Below are 20407 nucleotides of genomic sequence, written 5' to 3' on the forward strand. Positions count from 1 at the left end.
CACACACACACACACACACACACGAGGACTCTTAATAAGATGTTGCTTTTGAAATGATCATCTTTTAACCATCAGGGATAATTTGCTCTCTGAGCGCAATGCTTTTCCGTAGCAGAACTGCATGTGCAAACCATCTCTTATCTTGGCCTGCCACGGAACAGTCTTATCTTTTTTTTCTCTGTAATGTACAATGCTGCCAAATGGAACATATTGAAAGGGAGTGCAAGCAGGCGGTATTTACTCTAAGCAAACCAGACTCAAGTTTTAAATAAAACAGGCTTTAAAATGATAATAAAGCTTGATCTGGCAGACTCTAAAGATTGGCTCAGCACAGAAGACACCCTGCTCCTGAGAGCTGTCCTTGGCATTGATAGCTGCAAATGCAAGTATGGCTGATCCTGGCTCATGTCTCCACCCTGGAACAGCAGCAGCAGGACTCCACTCACGTAAGGTTAGGTCAAAAAAAGAACACAGAACATTTCTGAGCCTGAACTTGGGGTTGAAAGTAACACATCACATATTCAATCCCTTGTCAGATTCAAAGGAGAAGCCCCAAGGGTGACTTCTGTGCCGTGGAAGCCTCCCTCTCTGGGAAGCCCATAGGCCCAGCGCAAGTGTAGGTGGGTTTCTAGTCTGCATTATGTCGCGCTACTGTTTTTCACAGAGGAATCCAGGGTGAGACAGAGGAGAGGGCTAGACCCGCAGCTGGCCGCCTCTGGTGTCAAGTTTAGCAACATCCACAGAGTGAGTCTCACCGTGTTGCTGCCTGGGCTTATAAGATTCTTAGGGGCACAAGGGAGTCATCAGGAATACACTGTAACTGTCCTTGAACTTGTGTGTATGTGTGCATTTGACCATTTTTAAAGGGAGAGAATCAGAATCTTTCACAGTTCCTTCAAAGGCTGCTTGAATCTCACAACCTACCGAAATTAGAACTCCTCTCGGGAGAGGGCTGGCAGCTGACACTGTGCAGGATGCAGGAAAGGTGGGTACTTAGAATGGTCCTCCTGGACTGTCTTCAGTGTTACGTGACCAGGGCCTTTGCCCATGAGGCATCAGGATTCCACTTTGCTGTCTGCTGAGACCAGAGGGAGACAGAGGGCAGTGCTTGGTCATCCATCCCTTCCCATACCTGGACACTTCCTGATGGACCTTGCGGGGTTGGGAGCAGCCTGGTTTAGGGTGCCTAGGCTAAACGTTTGACCCTGTCCCCCGACAAGAGAAGATCTTCGCCCAGGTGCCTGCAGAATGGAATTTCAACTGTCTTTTAGGCAGTGGGCTTCTGACTGCAAATGCCTGTTGAGACTCCCACCTCAGTCCTTTCCCAAAATACCTGGAAAAATCTCTTTTCGTGCATCTACTGGCAATCCATAATGAGGAAGAGTTAAGAACTGAACTTTGTGAGAGGAGTGAAGACAGGACCTTGGGTTTCAGGCATCTACCTTTCAGGTCTGCTTGCTAACCCTGTGCAGTCTCATCCGGTCTCTTGTGAATCTGGTGCCCTGCATCCCACAGAGTGAGCTGATGCCGTTACGTGTGCCTGGATGCAGAGTCTGCCCTGCTCACGGCACCTGAGCGGCCTGTCACAGGAGGTGGTGGCGTGTGCACCCTTACTTACCTGGCTGCTGCTGTCCCAGCCCAGGGCCTGACGCTTAGCACTGGCTGAGGGCATTTTAGCCAGAGCACTAAGGGATGGCGAGGAAGCCTTCTGCCAGCCGTCTAGACCCCATCTGCAACTAGGTTTTCATCAGCTCCACTTCTCACGTTGTCCTGGTGGCCAATAATAAGCACATTGCAATGGTCTGCAGCGAACCAGGAGCTGCCTGCCTGCTTGCCGGGCGCTGGCATGCCTCACTCCCACAGTGCCCTCCAGGGCCGTCCTTCAGGCCCTCCACTGGGTGAAGCTGACCCTGTGCTGCTCCCCCTCCGGGGGATTCCAGCACCTCTCAGACTTCAGGCCTCCTCTTCTGCCCTGGCTGCTCCCTCTGCGTCTCCCCAGCCTCTTTCCATTGGCGGCCCAGGGTTTGGTCCTTGCATCCCCAAGATGATCAGGGCGTCAGACATCACTGATATTTTCAGGACTCCCCATTCAAAGTTCTAGACTCAACTTTTCCCCTGAACCTCATTCCATCTGCCAGAGGCTGCACAAAACTAACAGACCCGTTAAATTTAACAGGCCCCACAAAACAACTCTTGATCTCCACCAGAACACAGGGATCCCACCCACCTGCTGACTCCTGCGCTCTGTCCTTCCAGGTGCTCAAGTCCAGAGCTTCGGCCATCCTTGATTCCTCTTTTGTATGTTCCCACCATCTCTCAGGAAGACCTAGGAGCTCTGCCTCTGAAATATGTCCGGGACCTGACCCTTCTCCCCATGGCCCCTGTCCTGTTCAGCCCACACCATCACTGCCTGCCTGCATTACCTCCACAGCCTCAAAGCCAGGGCCGCTGCTCAACCTCACCTGGCCTCCGTGTACTCAGCAGGGCAGGATGACCCTCTCACACATGGCTGCCACGCCACTCGAGCCATCCAGACAAGAAGAGGAGATGGCCCAGGGAGGCAGACAGGAGATGCCACATGAGGTCGGCAGCAGAGGACAGTTGCGGCCCTAAACCAAGGAATGTCTGCAGCCACAAGTGGGAAGAAGCCTGGAGCAGATCCTCCCCGCCAGTGTCTCGAGGAAACCAGCTCTGCTCAGGGCTTGATTTTGGATTTCTGGTCTCCAGAATAATGACAGAATAAATTTCTATTGTTTCAAGCCACTGAGTTTGTGCTAACTTGTTACATCTGTCCTGGGGAGTGAATGTAATAACTGTGGCATTAAGGACAAGCCAGTTGTCTCCCTGAGCCTCCTTGTCTCTATCTGTAAGTTGGGGACGATTGCACTGCCTTCTGACACAGTAACTGTAGCAATAAACTGTGACACATGTCTTACAAAACCAGGATGGGTTAGTGCCCAAAGATCTTTTTTTGAAGTGAAACTACCATTATTTTCAATGATGATTAAAATAATGTGTCCAATGATACAAAGGCATTTAAAAAAGGAAATTTAAAAATCTGAATTTTTACAACTCTGGAAATGGCCACTACTGCATTTTGGATGATCACCTATGTCCCTTTTGTAGGTTTGATATATGTGTGTCCTTTCTGGCCCTGAATCTCAGAACCTTCCCTGCTCACCCCTTGCCCTTGGCATAGCCTCTTTGTGACTCAGTCTTCCTCAGCCCAGGATGAAGATAACACCTGACTGCCAGGGTCCTTGTGCGGTGGGAGAGGGGTAATCCATAGAAAGCACCCAAAGTACCAGGACTTGGCACACTGTCTATAAACCTGCCAGGCCCAGGTGGCCCATGGAGTGCTAGCACAGAGCTCCGCAGAGAGGGCACGGGATCCTTACCCACAACCCAGCTTCTCCCGGCTGCTATGAAGGGCCCTTCTCTTCTGGGGGACTGCCTGGGCACCCCCTCTCTACTTCCCCAGTGGATTCCTCTTTGCCCTTCCAGCCTCAGCTCAAGCACCATTTTTCCTGGGAAGCCCCTCTGACCCAAAGTGTGGTTCTGGGGACTCCCCTTGGCCCTCCCAACCTTGGGCTTACCACAGCCCCACCCCACAAAAGCCACCCACAGGCTCCCGGGTCTGTCCAGAACTTCTGAACATCAGACTGGCTCACTCACCTGTGTGGCCACAAAACGTGTTTAGAAAATGCTAGGAGAGGAAAGGACGAGAAACAGGTGCTGAAACCTGTCCCTGGGCACCCTCTGCCTTCCTGGTCTCTCAGGGCTAGGGCAGGTACCTCTGCTGTCCCCAAGCCTCCTGGGATTCTTTCCAGCACAGCATAAACCATGTTCAGGGTCTTTGTTGGTATGCATGGCTCTTAATTTCACATATGTATCAGCCAGCTATTTCTGTAATAATGCTTCAGAACAAACAGCCCCTCCCATCTCAGTGGCTTATAGGATCTCAGTTGTTTTTGGGTGTGTGTGGGGTTCAGGTCTGCATCTTGGGTGTCTTGCTCTTGGAACAGAGACTACCCAGGCCAACTCTTCTTGTGGTGCATGGTGGAAGCGGTGACATCTCTGAAGCGGCACAGTCACTTCCTCCAGAGAGCAGAGCCAGGTCAGGGAAAGGAGGCATAATCTACACCATAGATCACTGCCGAGGATAAAGCTGCTGCTTGAGCCACACTTGCTATGCTCCAGGGACCAGCATCCATTCACTCAATCCTCATAAAAACCCGTGGGAGGAGAGGTGCTGTTATTAGCCCCATTTTACAGATGTAGCAGCTGAAGCCAGAAAAGAGTAAAAGACCTACTCAGGTTACCTGCCAGAAAGTGGAAGAAAGCCAGGAATCAGTGCCAGTCCACTGTTCCTCCCCTGCTTCATGAGGGTCTCCTTTGTCAGCTCCTGGCCTGGTGCAGGCTGGACACACCTCAATGCCTATCAGTAGAATGAAAAGGAGGACATAGTTACCATCAGGTACTTCATCCAGGCACCCTTCCCTGCTTTGTCTCATACAGCCTAAACACAGTCCTGGGTCTCACCCACCCCATTTCATGGAAGAGAACTCCAAGCCCAGCTGCCACAGCGGAGGACCAAAATATGAGCAGGAACCTGCCCTAGGGGGCTGGCTCCAAGTTCAGCCCTTGCTATTGTCCCTGGAGGTTTTAGCTGCCTTAACTAAGTCTGAGTCTCAGCGCTTTCTGAGACAGAGAGACAGAGCGAGAAGGAGAGAGGAAGAGAGAGGGGGAGGGGGAGGGGAGAGGGCGAGGGAGAGGGAGGCAGACTCAGACCCACAGGTGGGGATAAAGAGGTAAAGAGGGTGTGAAGACAAAAAGGACCTCTGCTTTCTACCAAAGCACCGACAGTAGCTCCAGGTGCCCAGCAGATGGCAGGATGTGGCCAAAAATCCCAGGCGGGCCGCGCGGACAGCGCAGCGCGGCGCGGGTACCAGCCTGTCGCTCAGGGAGCGTGCCCTGAGCCCGTGCCCGCCCACTCCCGCCCCTCAGGCCTCGGGGTGCACGGGTCTCACCCCAGTCCTTTGTCTCTCCCACCTACGCTCCCCAGCTCCCACGCAGGAGCCCAGGCACCCGGACTGGAGCCCCCGCCTCCAAATCGGCCACCGACGCGGCACGGTTCGGGGAATCCCGAGGCCCACGCCCGGCCATTCCCCGGAGGGCGGACCAGGGCAAGGCGCCGCCGTCTCGGGCCTGAGTTTCCAGATGCCGACGAGGGCAGATGAGGCCCCGGAGGGCCTAGGCTGTACTTTTCACCCGTTTCCCATCCAGAAAAGCACAAAGAGCAAGCCCGCCGGCTGGGGAGCGGCTGCCCCGTGCGGTCCCGCGAGCCCCCGCCCGAGCGCAGCCCTCCAGCCCTCACGCGTCTCCCTCGGGGCGCGGACAGGGTCCTGGGATGGGGCGGGCAGCAGAGGCTCACAACAGCGGCCGGCGACGCGGCCGTCCTGCGACTCGCCCCGCGGGCTGCTGCCCTGAGCCCGCGCTCGGCCCCCGCCCCGCCCCGGCCGCCCCCGGCGGCGCCAGACGCCGCGCCCCCTCCGTACGGTCGTCGCCGGTTCCCTCCCTCTCCTCCTCCGCCCCCGCCGCCGCCGTCTCCCGCCCTCTGCAGCCGGCGGCCGCGCGGCACGGTGGCCGGGCGCTGGGAGTCCCCGGGTCCCCCGAGCAGCGCTGTGCGAGGCGCGGCCGCGGGGCGCGCGCGGCCTGGGGGCGCCCGGGAGAAGGGGGCGCGGCGGCGCGGTCCCGCCCCTGCCCGGCCCCGGCCCCTCCGCTCGGCGCGCGGCTCCAACCTGGGCTGGCGCTCCCGGCGCTCCCGCACCCCGCGTCCCTGCGAGCTCCCCGCACCCCGCGTCCCCGCGGCCGGGCATGTAGCAGCGGCCGCCGCGGCGGAATATGGGCGGGAACCACTCCCACAAGCCCCCCGTGTTTGACGAGAATGAAGAAGGTAAGAGGGCGCCGGCCCCCTCCTGCCGCGCTCAGGCGTCGCCGGGATCCCTTCCTCCGCCATCCTCTGCCCAGCGCCTGCTGGGTGCCACTCGCCTCCGGGCGCGGGGACCTGGGCACAGCCAAGTCGCCGCGCGCCCGCGGTGCGCCGGGCCCTGTGCCAAGCGCCGGGCTTCTACGAGGCAACTCCTATGCACTGGGTGCCCTTGAGGGGCCGGGACGGTGCGGAGCTCGGGGCTGGGGTTGGGGCTGCGGATCCGCGGGGAGAGTGGGACCCAACCCTTCACTTGGGGTGTAGCTGTGGGGAGTTGGCTTCACAGCGAGTCCGCAGGCTGCTCCGACTTGGGGAGCCTAGATCGCCTTCGGAGCTGGAAGCTGAAGGAGGTGGCCTGGGTGGGCAGGCTGCATTGTGTGTGTGTGTGTGTGTGTGTGTGTGTGTGTGTGTGTGTGTGTGTGCGCGCGCGCGCGCTCCCGCCGCCCATGGGAACGTTGGAGGTCGCTTTCTTTATTCTTCCGAGACAGCTTAAGGAAACTTTCTTGGCCAAACTCCATGGCTCTGAGGAGGGCGTCCTTCTGGTGGCAGACTCCCTGGTCAAGGAGTGGTGTTGGCTGCCCAGCCTCTTCCAGACTCTAGGGCTCGGGAGCCCTCAGGCTCAGAGGGACAGAGCTCTATATTTGGAGATAGCAGAACCTTCTTTCCAGTGCTGTGTGGCTCTGGGCAACTTCCTTAATTTCTCTGAAGCATCATTTCCCTCACCTATGAAATGAGAATTACAGTAAACCCACGTGCCCTTGGAGAATTGCTAGAGGCTTAACCACCGAGCGCCTTCTAAGTGCAGGCAGCCGGGAGTGCCTTGCTGTTACTGCTTCCTACCTTGCTGACCCATCTCTGTGGACCCAAAATACGACCCAGGAGGTGGAGCCTTCCTGGTACCAGGCGCTGTGTTCACTCAAGCCTGCGTGACTCCCCACAGAAATGTACATTGTTGTTTATAACAGTGGATGGAAGGGACTGTCCTAGTCATGGCTAGTAAGGCAGAGCTGGCTCTGAGGCTGGACAGTCTTCCTGGGATCCATGCTGGTCATCACTACCTGGGTGTGAGCCTGTAGGCACACAGCTCATGGTGTCTAGGGCTACCATGGTTCTGGTGCCCCCAGAACAGCTCCTCTGGAAAGGATGGTGAGCACATCAGCACAGTTAAGCCAGTGCCTGCTGGGCCAAGAAAGTCCCGTGTCCATCCTTGATGGAGTTCCTGATCTGGTGAAACTGGATGACCACCCGTGGTGATAAGGGCAGTGGGGGCCAGTCAGGGTTGGGGGCTTCAGCTCTTCCTGGTGTTTAGTGTGGAGTGTGGGCAAGTAGGAGCTGGGGACAGAGGAGAGATTGTGGAGGTTCTTGTGTGGCCTGGGAAGAGTTTGGACACTGTGTAGCATCACCCTCAATTTGATGGGTTCATGGTTCTAGCCTGGGTCAAGGTCATGCTTTAGGTAATTTTCTTAGCTGCTTTCCTTTTTATTTTCCCCTTCACTCTTTTATTTGCAGAGGAAATTCACCACCTTTATATTGACCACTATCTCTTTTATTCCAGAAAATGTGCTTTAAAATATTTATTGGCAAAATACTTATCTCTGGCATACAACCTTGTGCTTTTCCTGCTGGGGTTCCTCATTCTGAAAGTGGATTGGGCCTAAGCTGGCTGCATATTTTGGTGCTGGTTGAAATACAAGGTCAGAACTCTCCAGCCCCGTGAAACATTAACTTGTTTGATTTTGCCAGCGTCTTTCTCACGTATTTCCCTGTGCAAATAAACCATGCTATTCGTCACCAACAGGCTCATTAATTTCACAGGCATTTACTGGTCATTTTTTTCTGCACCCACCCCTGTGTGGGATGCCAGGAATATAGAGCAGTTGGCAAGTCCCTAACCCTGAGAGGGGAGAGAAGTCAGAGAACTCCTCCTTTTAGATTTGAATTTTGCAGAAACGGCAGGAGTTGCCCAGGGAAAGGAGTGGTTGGAAGAGGAAGGATGTGGGCAAAGGAGGGAACAGAGTGGGCAGAGGCAGAGGTGAAGGGTAATCATGGCTCCCGTGGGGGCCTGGACTGGTTAGCACTCCTGCAGTGTGAACTGTGATAATGGACGGCACAGAGATGCCCCTGGAATTCCAGCCCAGTCATGAAGGGCCCAGGGACCAGAAAAGAATGCTCAGACCTGATCTTGTAGGCATTCTTGAGCCACCGAAAGGACTGGGCAGGGGAGTGACATGGCCCGATGAATGTGCATGCTCTCCCACGTTGTAGCCATCAGGTGACCCGAGGCACAAGCACCTGAGACAGTCTGCGTTTTAAGTACTTTAATGTGAGCCACAGCTGAAAGTTCGTCATTACACCACTGTGCCCCGGCCATCTCCATTCTTAGGGCACAGTTTGGCCCAGTGTGAGCACAGCTGTCCATGCGAACACCACATACAAGTGGCCAGAGCTCTTTCATGCCGTGAGAAAGAATCATGTCATAGATTAATTGGCGGCATTGCTCCTCAGTGGTGCATAAAACACCAGCGTTCCTCGATGGATGGCGTCTGAGTCAGGTGGACGGGGCGCAGTGGCGGGGCCTCCTTGACTCGTGAACGACAGAAAAGCAACACCAAGTGCTTTAAGGGATCTGATTGGCTCCCTTCCTTACTGCCCTGCTGCTTGGAGCCCTGGCCGCAGCTCTGTCTTAGACGGCCCCCAGCGCCTCCTTCGCCAGTCTCCTGCTTCTGCCCTCGCCCTTCAGAGCCGCCAGTAGCCAGGCCGTCCTGTGATCCTGCTAAAATGTCAGGCCGCGTGCGGCCTCTGCGTAATCCGCTACTGCTGCCCCTCCCTCTGGCCCCAGGTGCAGCTGGCATCAGGGGAGAATAATAGAGGAAGTCCTTGCAGATGCCCGGAGACCCTGCCCTCCGGGGCCTCACCTCCTGCCTCCTTCCCAGCCCACCTGCATCCCGGCTCCCAGGCAGGCCTGATGCCCTCCCACCTGGTGCTGGCCCCGCTCCTCTTGCCTACGGCTCCTCCCGGCAGCCCTCCGCACCTCCTTGGGGTTCCTGGCAGAACAGCGCTCCCAGCCCTGTCTCTGCTTCATTTCTCTTGGTAGCGATGGCCGCCATCCAGCGTGCTACTTATTTTACTTATTTCCTCAGTATGGTCTGTCTTCCTTCCCGTCTCATTTGCAAGTGTCTTAAAAGCGGGGATTTTGTCCAGCTCCTCAGGAGGCCGAGGCAGGAGGATGGCAAGTTGAAAGGCAGCTCAGGCAACTTAAGAAGACTCTATCTCAAAGATAAAAAAAGGGCTGGGGAGGTGGCTCCATGGTAGAGCTCTGGGCAATCCTGAGTACTGAAGAATAAAATAAAGCAGAGGCTTGTGACACTGCCTCTCCTTAAAGTGTCGCAGTCTCTTTAAGGATAGGACCTCGTGGGGTTTATCCAGTGCTGTATCCCGAGGCCTGAAGTAAGACCTGGGGCGTAAGAGACGCCTGCTACGTTTTCAGCAAGTGAATGAACGAAGATGCCAATCTCATAAGCCCCGGCGGAACACAGGCTCCCAATCACGTTAGGAATCTCGTGTCTCATATTCTTTGCTCTCCTTTCTGAGTTTTATTCTCGACAGGCTGCCTCCTCAGGGGACTCCAGGCCCACAGTCTCCTCTCAGCGTAGAAGAGAGAGTCTTTCTCATCGTAACTACAGAGAACATCCTGGGGTTACTTCTTATCAGTTCTGAGTAGGTCTTGGGCTATTATTGGGAGGTAGAAGGTTCAAACTGGCCAAGCTGGATCACAAACCTTGCTTGAATTTAAGCAGTGGTGAGGCATTTGGACTAAGGGTGTATGTGAAAAAGTTTCCCAAGGAATTCTGGAATATCAGCAGAAGGGCAGGTGCACACCACTGGGCAGGCAGATAAAAACAAAGAGCCCATTCACTCCAGCACCTGTTACTGATGTGTTCTTTGGAACACAGTTTGGGACACTTTGTCTTATCTCATTCAGTTGTTTGATTGTATATTGTGTTAATCAGTTTTCCACTACTATAACAAAATACCTGCTATAATCAATGTATAAAGAAAAAGGTTTCCTCTTGGCTTGCAATTTTAGAGGTTTCAGTTCATGACTGGTGGGTCCTGTTGTTTTGGACATGCAGGTAGCATATCATGGGGAGAAAGTGGTGGAGGAATACTACTCACCTCATGATCAGGAAGTAAATGCATGAGGAAAGGTTGATGGTCCCACTATCCCTTCAAGGATAAACCCCAAAGACCTCCCACCAGGCCCCCCCTATTAAAGATTCCATCACCTCCCAATAGCATCACCGTGGGCAAACATTCCCATATGGACCCCTAGGGAACTTTTGACATCCAGAAGACATCCTATGTCCACATTCTGCCCTAGATTGGGACCTTGTAAGAGCAGCAATTACTTTTTCCTTATTTTAACCTTTTCTGTCTGCAAAACCTCGAACAGGACCAATGAAGGCATGTGGCAGCTAGTTTTCTTAATGAAAGATGAAAGCAATAACTTGTCAGGGGCCGATTTCCTGCATTCCTCCGGTTTTGAAGCTATCAAGAGACACAGGCATTTCAGATTTGTTACCAGTAAACTTTGTTTGGAGATCATGCACCGGAATTGAGACCAGAATGGCCTTCCTGCTCCTGTCCCTCCATTTCGACATTGACAGTTGCTGGAGCAGAGACTTGACTTGGCAGAATGGACCCCACATTGCCAGCAGCTTGGTGGCCCACAGTCACGGTTCTCCAAGCCCATGAGGCACATCCGCACAGCAGCCTGTAATGACTGGCCACTGTCGGAGGCCTGCACATCATGACTCCAGATAGCAACCTCTTCCCATTGAGAGGGAAGGCAGAGCCCTCCCCCATTTCCGGGAAAGACAAAACCCTTGCTTTGGTGGGGGGATGGCTCTCTTATGGGGAGTGACGGGTGTTAGGACAGAGGCAGAATTATGTTGAGTCTTGAGGGAAGGTTTAAATGCCTTGAGAGAAGAAAGATCAGTATTCTAGGAGAATGGAATAGCTTAAGCTAGCACTGAGCTTAGGCAGTTTCCTGAGAGAATTGGAAGGAACAAAGAGCAATCCAGTTATCTAAAGTCAGGGCTTTGAGCAACTGCAGAGAGGTGTAGACACTGTTCTAAACAGGGTCTCGGGGTCCTTCCACCCTAGAGGGTCATTCTAGTTCAGAAGGTAATGAGGATGAGCCATTTAGGAGTCCTGAGGAGAATTGGCAAACCTGAGTCACCCAGGAAGAGAAGACGGTTTTAGACTGAGGTGAGTCTCTGAGCCAGAGCCCGGAGAGGAAAACATGGAGGGCAGTGTTGTTGCCAACCCTGGACCCCCCGGGAGTGTCCCTGTGTCCTTAGTCATTGAATATTTTGGCACCTGGGCCGACTCACTGAAGACTTCTGTGAAGTCATTAATATAAAAGGTCCATCAATGTGGGACATTACCATTGTTCACCAATATCTCGTTTACTTTCACTTCCATGCATACAAAAATAATTATACATCCCTGTCCCCTTGAAGTTATGGGCCACGTGAATTACTCTAACCAAAGTGAGCAGAGATGATGTGTGTCAGATGTCGGTCGAAGTAATCAGGGTAGGTATCACTTCATATCTCTCTACCTTGGGACCACCACAGAGACCCACATGATGAAACTGACTCAGCCTGGTTCCCAGAGTGAGGACATAAAGCAGAGGTCACACCCTCTACCTGCCAGTCTGCAGTGGAACTTTGCATGGCACAAGTGCTGCTCTAAGCTGCTGAGATTTGGGGTTGCTTGTTACCGAAGCATACCCCAGCCTATCCTGACTGGTACACTGACCAAAGTCAGCCCTCCTTCAAGCAGAAAGCATTCCCTAGTTTATGGTTTAAGTATTATGTTAGTGGTGGTGTTATTGTACATACACTTTATCATATGATGAAATTTCCTTCTACCCTGATTTACTGAGATTTTAAAATCCTTGGTGGGGGTTAAATTGAAGCAAATGATTTTTGTGCATCTGTTGGGGTGGTATGCAAACTTTTCTCTTTTTTTCTGTTCAAAACAATTTTTATATTGGTTGGTTTTAAAATGTTAAATGAACTTTTCATGACTGGGTTTCCTCACTTAGATTTGGTATATTCTTGAATTTGACTTGCTAATATTTTGTGTATAACTTTCTTCATGGAAGATATTATGAATGTGATGTCCATACACTTGAAAAAGCACAATTAACTGAAAATAACATGAAGAGAATTTAAATACTAAAAAACCTCTATAGCTATGGACCTATTGAATTGGTACTAAAGCTTTCCTATGAAGAAAAGTCTAGACTTCATTGTCTTCCTAGGTGAATTCCCAAATGTTAGAAATAATAATTGAAAGAAATCACACAGAGACACTAGGCAAAGCCAAAGGCCAGAGCAGTTCCGTTTCATTTTGAAAATGTACGCACTTATATGAGGCCGGGAAGAGGCTGATTGGTTGGGGCATGAAACGGGGTGAGAGCTGATTGGGTGAGCTTTGTTGCTAGGGGTGTCAAGCGCTGATTGGGTGTGAGTTCGCTTCCGGCAGGAGAAGGGTCAGTCAAGCGCTGATTACCTTGTAATAATAATCCTCCCTGAACTCTTCCAGTAAGTAGGAAGAAATAATTCATTTCTGATGGCTTTATCAGTTTTCCAGATTATTATTTTAAGGAGGTTTATTGGTCTCATTAAGGGAATTGAGAAGTATTCTTGTACTTGGTATTTTCTGGGAGAGCTTGTGAAGGACTGCTCTTATTGATAAGTTTCTGCTGTATGGCATGATGTTGTTCATGATATCTTCTTCTTCTCTTTTTCCAAATCTGTATTATCTGTAGTGATTTCTCCTTTTTCAGTTTTGATCTTCCTAATTTGCACTTTTTTCTTACATATTTTTCTTGATCCGTCTTGTGTAGTTTAGCAGCCCTTGTTTTTTTGAATTTAGACAGTTTTCAACTTTAATTCTTGTTTGTTTACTTCCTTATTCCCTGATGTCTGTTCTAAATTTATCCTTCTCTTCTGTATACTTGTCTGTCAGGTTTGATTTATATTCTTTTTCTAGATTTTTGAGACAATATTGAATCATGGGTTATATTTTTCATAGATCTATTCTTGATTCCTTATTTCATTTACAAGTTTCCATTGAAGTCATTTGCCTTGACTGAAGTGTTTTTTGTAGGGGTGCCAGGCTAGCTCAGGCACAGGTAAGAGCCGATGGAGTCATAACCCAGACCCCGGGAGTTGGGTAAAAGCAGGCTTGTGGCGAGCAACCTGCAAACTCGTTTATTGCAGGAGAAACCGTACATTTTATAGACTTTTAACCCAATCATGGTGTGCCATGGGGGATCAGACCACCAGGCCCCTATACAGGTTCCCTTGGTAACACTAGGTCAATTTGGGGCCAGTCATTTACTTTCCTAAGTGACCAGCACAGAGTGGTCCTCTCTGTAGGTATTCCTGACGGGCGTGAATGTGCGAAGGTTTTCCTTACACACTTGAGACATTCACAGCTGCTAGCCAAGCCTTAGGATTTCTCCCAACAATTTTCTTTAGCTTTTCCTTTAGTGTATGCCTACTGGTGACAATTTCTTTTACTTTTTGTTTGTTTGAAAATATCTTTATTTAGACTTTGTGACTGATTATTTTTATGGCTGTGTTCTATATGGCAGATTTCTCCTTCAGCAGTTTGAAGATATATTTCTTTTTTAGAATATTTTTTTAGTTGACAGTGGACATTTATTTATTTATGTATGTATGTATGTATTTATTTATTTATTTATCTGTGGCGCTGAGGATGGAACCCAGGGCCTCACACGTGCCCGGCAAGCGCTCCACTACTGAGCCAGGACCCCAACCCTGAAGATATGTTTCTATTGTCTTTTGTTCTTCATTGTTTATGATTAAAAGACATCTGTCGGCACTATTTTTGTTCCTTTTAAGCTCATATCTTTTTCTTACCGGCTGTTTTTAAGATTTTACATTCTGTTTTCAAACATGCAACTATGGTGTGCACGGTGTGATGTTCTGACTGTTTTCTGCTTGTGGTTAGTGCTTCTTGAATTGCCGACTTAGTGACTGTGTTAGTTTTGGAGGATTTTTATTTTGCTTTTTACATTGCTTCTGACATTTTCTCTTCCTTCTCACATTGTCAATCTCAAATTGCACAGATATTAGACCTTATCACCATGCCACCATTTGACTCTGACAGTATTTCCGTATTTTGTGTCCTTTTATCTCTCTTTATTTACAGTTTGAATATTTTCATCTGACATGCTTATTTTTTAATCATTTCAAGTCTGTACAACAATTAAGTTTTTAACATTAATTATTGTCTTTTTTAGTTCTAGAATTATCAGTTTGTTCTCTTTAATGACTTCCTATTGTCTGATGAAATTCTCAAAACCTACCTTTTAATTTCATAAGCATACTTATCAAGTCCATTTGGAAGACATGTTTGACATTTTCATTATTTGGCAACCCTGTGGGCCTACTTCTATTATCTGTTGTTTCCCTTGAGACATATCTTGTCTTCTCTGTGTGATATACCTGTACATCATGCTGTGCATTTAATAGGAAGTAGTTCAGAGATAATTTGAGTGATATTTTCTCAAGAAAGAGTTTCCTTTTGCGCTTTGTAGGCAACTGTGCTATAGGTGCTAGGAATCATGTTTCATCTTAATCCTCACAAAGACCAAGGTGGTTTGAAAGCCCATGAGGTTGGACTCCATCTAATTCACACTGACTGCTAGAAAGTCGTTTAGTCCCGAGGTGTCCTTATAGGAAGCCTGGGGCATGTGGCAAGCCTCCTTCTCTTTGGCAGGTTCTGATGTTTGGGGTCGCTCCCTCCCCCAGGTTGTGAGGGCTTCCAAGGCCTGCTTGGCTTCTCCGCCTCTTGTAATCTTCTTTTAGATTTGACAGATACCACTTGAGGACAGTGGCCTCTAATCCTGGGCCCACTTTTTTTGAACTTCCTTTCTCCTAGGTGTTTGGCCTGCAGGTCCTTTCTTCCCTGATAGCTCTATAGTTCTTTAAACAACTTCTTCAAATGTCAGTTTTGTACAGTTATAACTGTATGACTGTCCAAAAGTCCTCCAGTTCACTGAAGCAGAAGCCCCCTCCTCAGTCTGTGACAGGGGAGGAGCTCCTCCACGCGTGCATTCTCCTGGACGCCAGTGCCTCTGTGCGCTTCCCCCAGCTGTCCGCATGTTCACGGCTGGACTTCCTGCAAGACCAGTCCCCCCCATGCTTTCTCAGCCACTCATCCTCACATCCCTGCATCTGGCTTCTCTTTAACACTTTAGGGAAACTGCTTTGATGAGGGTCATCATGATCTTTTTGTACTTAAAATCAGCAGAAAAAGGTAAGTCATTTTTTTTCTTGTATGCAAAATTAAGTCACCCACGAACTCACCACCTAACTAAACAGATCCTGCCCAGTTCAGTCAGAGCTTTCTGGACCTGCCCCGGACTCCTTCTCCTTCCCCATGCTTTCTCCTTCCTAAGCAATAGTGTTTCGTTTGTGTTGTTTTTGAAATCTGTACCAATGGTAGCGTGTTTTATGTGTTCTCCCAAAGCTTGCTGCTTTGTGTAGACTGAATGTCGAAGGCCCGCCCACACTGCTGTTTTCCAGTCACCTTCACAGCTGCGACAGGTCCCATCCTGCCACTCTACCCAAAGCACTTACCCTTTCCTCTGATACTGGATATTTGATGGCATCTAGCTTCTGACTCTTTTGGACAATGAACTCTCAACACTCTTGTCCATGTGTCCTGATGCTCATATGGAAGACTTTTCTAGGGGGTGTGACAAATGAGAACCACTGTTCTGGAGTAGCTACAGGTACAGCTTCCTGAGATAATGACAGATGTTATCCAAAGTGGTAGGATAAGTTTACACCCAGAAAATCTATTCCAGCCATTCTTGTTCGTCAGCACTGTTTTATAGAAATAAGATTCTGCAAATAACTGTGAACCACAGTAGCACCATTATAAAAGTAGAAAGAAGGAGGTGACCCACATTTTAATGATATATGTCATTTAGCCACAAATACTCAAAATATTATCATTTCAATGTACAAATGAATTTTAAAATGATTAATGAGGTATTTGCATCCTTTTATTAATACTAAATCTTTGAAATTGAGTTTTACACTTACATGGCATGTTTCAATTTGAGCTAGCTCCATTTAAAGCACTTAAAAGCCACTTGTGGCTAGTGGCTTCCATATTGGACAGCACATATTTATGGCCTTGCCAATATTTTTTAATATTGACGTTTTCATACTTGCCAATTGAATGAACCTGAAAGGGTATTTCATTGCTGCTTTAAACTCATTTTCTAACTAATGAGGTTGAAGTTTCTTCTTATTTTTGGTTGTCAGTGATGTTTCTACTTTTGTGAAGGGCCTGTTCGTAGCTTGGATAGTTTTTTCTATTATATGTCCGTCTTTTTTGATTTGTAGAGGCTCGTTACATATTCTAGATTGCACTCCTTTGTCAGTTATGTGTTACAATATGTCTCCTGTTCTGTGATGCTGTGCTTGAATACCTGGTGTCCCCTGAAAGCTCATGTGTGAGTCAGTGCAGAAATGTTGGGAGGTGAAACGACCAGATCAGAGGGCTGTGACCTAGTCAGTAGATTGAACCATTGATGGATTAATTTAATTTCAATGGTAATGGGTGATAACTGTAGGAAGGTAGCACACGGGTCACCAGGGGCATGCCCGTGGGGATCATATCTCTCTGTCCCTGGCTTCTTGACCCAGGCTCTCCCTGCGTCCTGGCTCTCAGGGACTGAGTGGCCTTCCTCCACCGCGCTCTTCCTCCACCGCGCCCTTCCTCCACTGCACCCTTCCACCACAGGGTTCTGCCTCACCTCTGGCACAGAGCCCTGGAGACAGCCAACCGTGCACTGAGGCTGAAACTGTGAACCAAAATAAACTTTCTTCCTCTAAGTCACTCTTGTTAGGTATGTTGGTCACAGTGATGCAAAGCTGACTAACACAGTGATGTCACTTCTCAATTCCTTTATCATGTGGGTTGACATCATAAATATAATTTCAATGTAATCATATTTCTTAAATATGATTATATTATATTATATATATTATATTATATTATATGGTTTATATTTCTATGTATCAGAAAGCCTCCACCCGGAGATTTATGCTTAATAGTTGTTGAGCTCAGTTTTCCTGTGGCTTCTGTAGCTGGACACCCTCCTGGGTTTCCCTTCCCATCCCTGGCGGCTGGTTCTTCATCTTTACAAGGCCAGCCTCCCCTCCCTGGCAATGAAGCTTTGAGGTCTTAAGACGGTGCCCGAGGATCTCTTCCTCAGCCCTCCCTGCTGCCTCCTTGGGTGACCTGGTGGACCTCTGTGCATTCAGTCTCTCTGCATCATCAGGGCAGAGCAGGAGCCCAAAGCCACACTGGTTTTCAAAAGGGAAAATGCAATTCAAAGAGCTGCCAGCTGGTCAAAGGTTTACTACTCAATGCAGTCAGTGAGGGCTCTGGGAGGTGTGGCAGGAGCAGCCCAGCAAGTAGCCAGTCCTTGGAGGGCTGGGAGAGAGTGGTCAGGAAAGGAGACTTCAGTGTGAGTGTGGCTACACTGACCCCATCACCAAGGCTGCCATGCCCATCTCTTGTGGGAAGCGTGGTCCCCAGAGGGGCAGGCCATGCAGAAGGACAGACTGCAACTGGTGCCCCGAGATGAGGGCTAGCAGGCCCGCACACGCTCACCTGATGGACGACAGGTGGAAAAGTGCACCTGGGAATGAGTAAGAAAGGCCCCTCCCTCCACTCTGCTCCTGCAGGCCCTCCTGCGCCCCCTGTTGGCAACGCCTAACAGGAACCCAGTGGCAAAAGGAGCCTTGTCCACAGGGTCCGGCTCCTGCATCACCAGTTTGACTTGGAGCTGAGGGACAATACATTAGTAACTGGCACATAGTCCTATATGACCGTGACTCAGTGACATTACTATGATGCATATTTCTCTTCTGGTTTCCAAACCTGTGTTCCTACTTATAATTGCTTCTGGATGGCTCAAAAGAGTGAATCCCTCCAAGTCAGCAGGACTTTGCCTCACTGACTTTCTTCCAGGGTTTGCCTGCTTAGTGCAGCTTCATCATCTCCACGCAGGCACCTGGCTGTGTTGACTGTATGTCCTGAATATCTCCCAGGTCTGCCCACCTTTCCAGCCGCACCCGCCACCCCGATTCGATCACCGCATCCCATTTGGACTCCCCCGGGGCGTCCCACCTGGCAGGCAAAGTTTGGGAGAGGACGAGGAAGAGCAGAGTGTCAGCCGAGCGGGCGTGGAGACTTGTCCCAGTGGATGGCCCAGAGGCACTCCAGCTTCCACCCCAGACGCCCTGTTGTGCTTTCAGAACATCCCCCACCCAGCTCCGGGATGGCCTCGGGTCCCATGGGATCCTGTCCATTTCCCAGGGCACCCGCGGCACTTAGAGTGAAGGCCAGGCTGTCTGGGGTCTTCCGGCCCCGCCCGCCTCCCGGCTCGCCTGGTTTCGTGCGGCTGGAGGTCTTTGCCGCGGGCGGCCGCCTGGGGAGCCACCACCCTCTTCCTCTAACAGTCAGCCTCAGTCTGCACGCTGACCGCGGGGCCTTTCCTCCGTCTCTTGGAAGTTGCTCCCTTTCTTCTGCTCGAGGCCCTGACCAGCTGTCCTTCTGTCGGAATCCCTGCGCCCACTGGCTTGGTCGCCGCCCACTGGTCCTGCTTCAGGGCACCTCACCTGACTCCTGGACCAGCGCTGCTGCCCTCCAGGTTTCTAAAGGACGTAGGGAGTTTAATAAGCCCCTGCTGTGGGCATTCGCACACGGTGGCGGTGGGTCTTTAGACCAGCAGCGGTCGCGAGGTGCCGTGAGCCCCTGCGATGCCTGGGGAGGTGGAGGTTGGCCCGGCTCCCTCCGGTGACAGACCGCGGTCCCGCTCTCACTTCTTTTTATGACTTGAATGCTCTGTCCCTGGGCCAGTCTTTCCGAGACTCAGTCACTTGCTTCCCACCTGCAGAATCTGGCGGCTTTTATAGGTTGTGCACAGCCACGTGCTGCCTGCACTGTTGCCCCGTGCAGTCCCCTGTTGACCGATAGCGCTGTAACAGGGCATTTGCAATGGATCTCGGCATTTCTGCTTCAAATTAGAAATGCACCAAGACATCTGCAGATAGCGAGCAAGGAAAAGTATGGTGGAGGGGAAACAGCGCCGTTCAGCAACGGGTGATTTTTCTAATGGGCATGGCCACCAGCTCACGTGGTCCCCTTCTGTGTCTGTGTGAGGGGAACCTGTGAGCTGGGCTGACGTGGCAGGTTCCAGTTACGCAGGACACTGTGGCTGACGGTGGTCACCAACACGTTGTCAGCCACCCCTGAGAACCTCAGCTCATGAGGGCCCAGCGGGTGGATTTTGAATGGGTTTGTCAGTGAATGAACCACGGGCAGCCTGAGTGGATGTCCTACCGCAGGTGGGCGTCGCGGAGGTCTGGGGATGCGTCCAGCCTGAGTGTTCATGGAGCGGCAGAGCTCTGAGGGCAGGCAGGCCGGGGCTTCAGCAGCTCACCATGGGAACTCACGGCAGCCTACGATGGAGCTGCAGCTTGACTCTTTTTTCAGTCAGCTCTCCTTCCAAACCCATACTCCATCTTCCGGCTCAGCTTAGAGATGGGCGGTGGGCCCGGCGTGTGTATCTGGGGTGTGTAAAAACCCTGGCTCAGATCCACCGTGGAATCTTCCAGCAGGCATTCACTTCCCACAGCACAGTGGTTAAGAGCACAGGCCCTGGAGCCAGATAGCCCTGAACCCAGTGCTGGTTCTGCTGCCTACTGGCTGAATGTTCCTGCGTAAGTTTATTCACCTCTCTGACCCTCAGTCTCCTCGTCTGTGTAGTGGCGGTTAAATGGTCTTCCACCATGAACTGTGGTGAGTAGTAGGTGAGTTAATCCATGTAAAATGCTTCATACTCTGGCAGTAATAAGCACATACCAGGTTTATTAAGATTGAATTTTGTGACTGAAGGTTACTACATGGAGTTTAAAAATGGAGTTTGGGATCCTACAGATCTGGGTCCGAATCCTGTTTTTCTCACGTAGTTTTTGTGTCACCTTGGGCCGGCGGCTTAACCTCTCTGAGCTGCGGTTTCTTCCTCTGGAGGGTGGCGATGTAGATGATGATGGAGTGAGGAAGTGTGTCCAGGGCTTTGGGGTGCGGCGTGCAGGGCTTACGAGGGCCTGGTCCACACCCAGGGGCTGGGGCTGCAGAGCAGGGGCAGCTGGGTGCACTAGGGACTATGGCTCTGCTTCCTCCAGTCCACCTTCATCAGCCAGGCAGGACGCTCTCCTTATTTCCATTCTCCTAGGCGACGGCCGTGCTGAGGACCCTCGTTACCGCTGTCAGGAAGGCGGC

General features: G+C 50.8%; 1 protein-coding gene across 2 annotated transcripts in view; it reads left to right on the forward strand.

Annotated features, from left to right (window-relative positions):
* The first annotated feature begins 5618 nt into the window (after positions 1 to 5618).
* The window catches only part of STK32B (serine/threonine kinase 32B), a 293670-nt gene continuing 278881 nt past the window's right edge, over positions 5619 to 20407 (forward strand). For both annotated transcript variants that reach the window (XM_079154359.1, XM_079154357.1), the window contains exon 1: positions 5619 to 5956. In XM_079154359.1, coding sequence (XP_079010485.1) covers positions 5905 to 5956 — 52 coding nt within the window. In that variant the 5' untranslated portion in view covers positions 5619 to 5904. The remainder of the gene's footprint in view (positions 5957 to 20407) is intronic.

This window comes from Sciurus vulgaris (genome assembly GCF_902686455.1).
Source record: "Sciurus vulgaris genome assembly, chromosome: 9".
Lineage (NCBI taxonomy): Eukaryota > Metazoa > Chordata > Mammalia > Rodentia > Sciuridae > Sciurus > Sciurus vulgaris.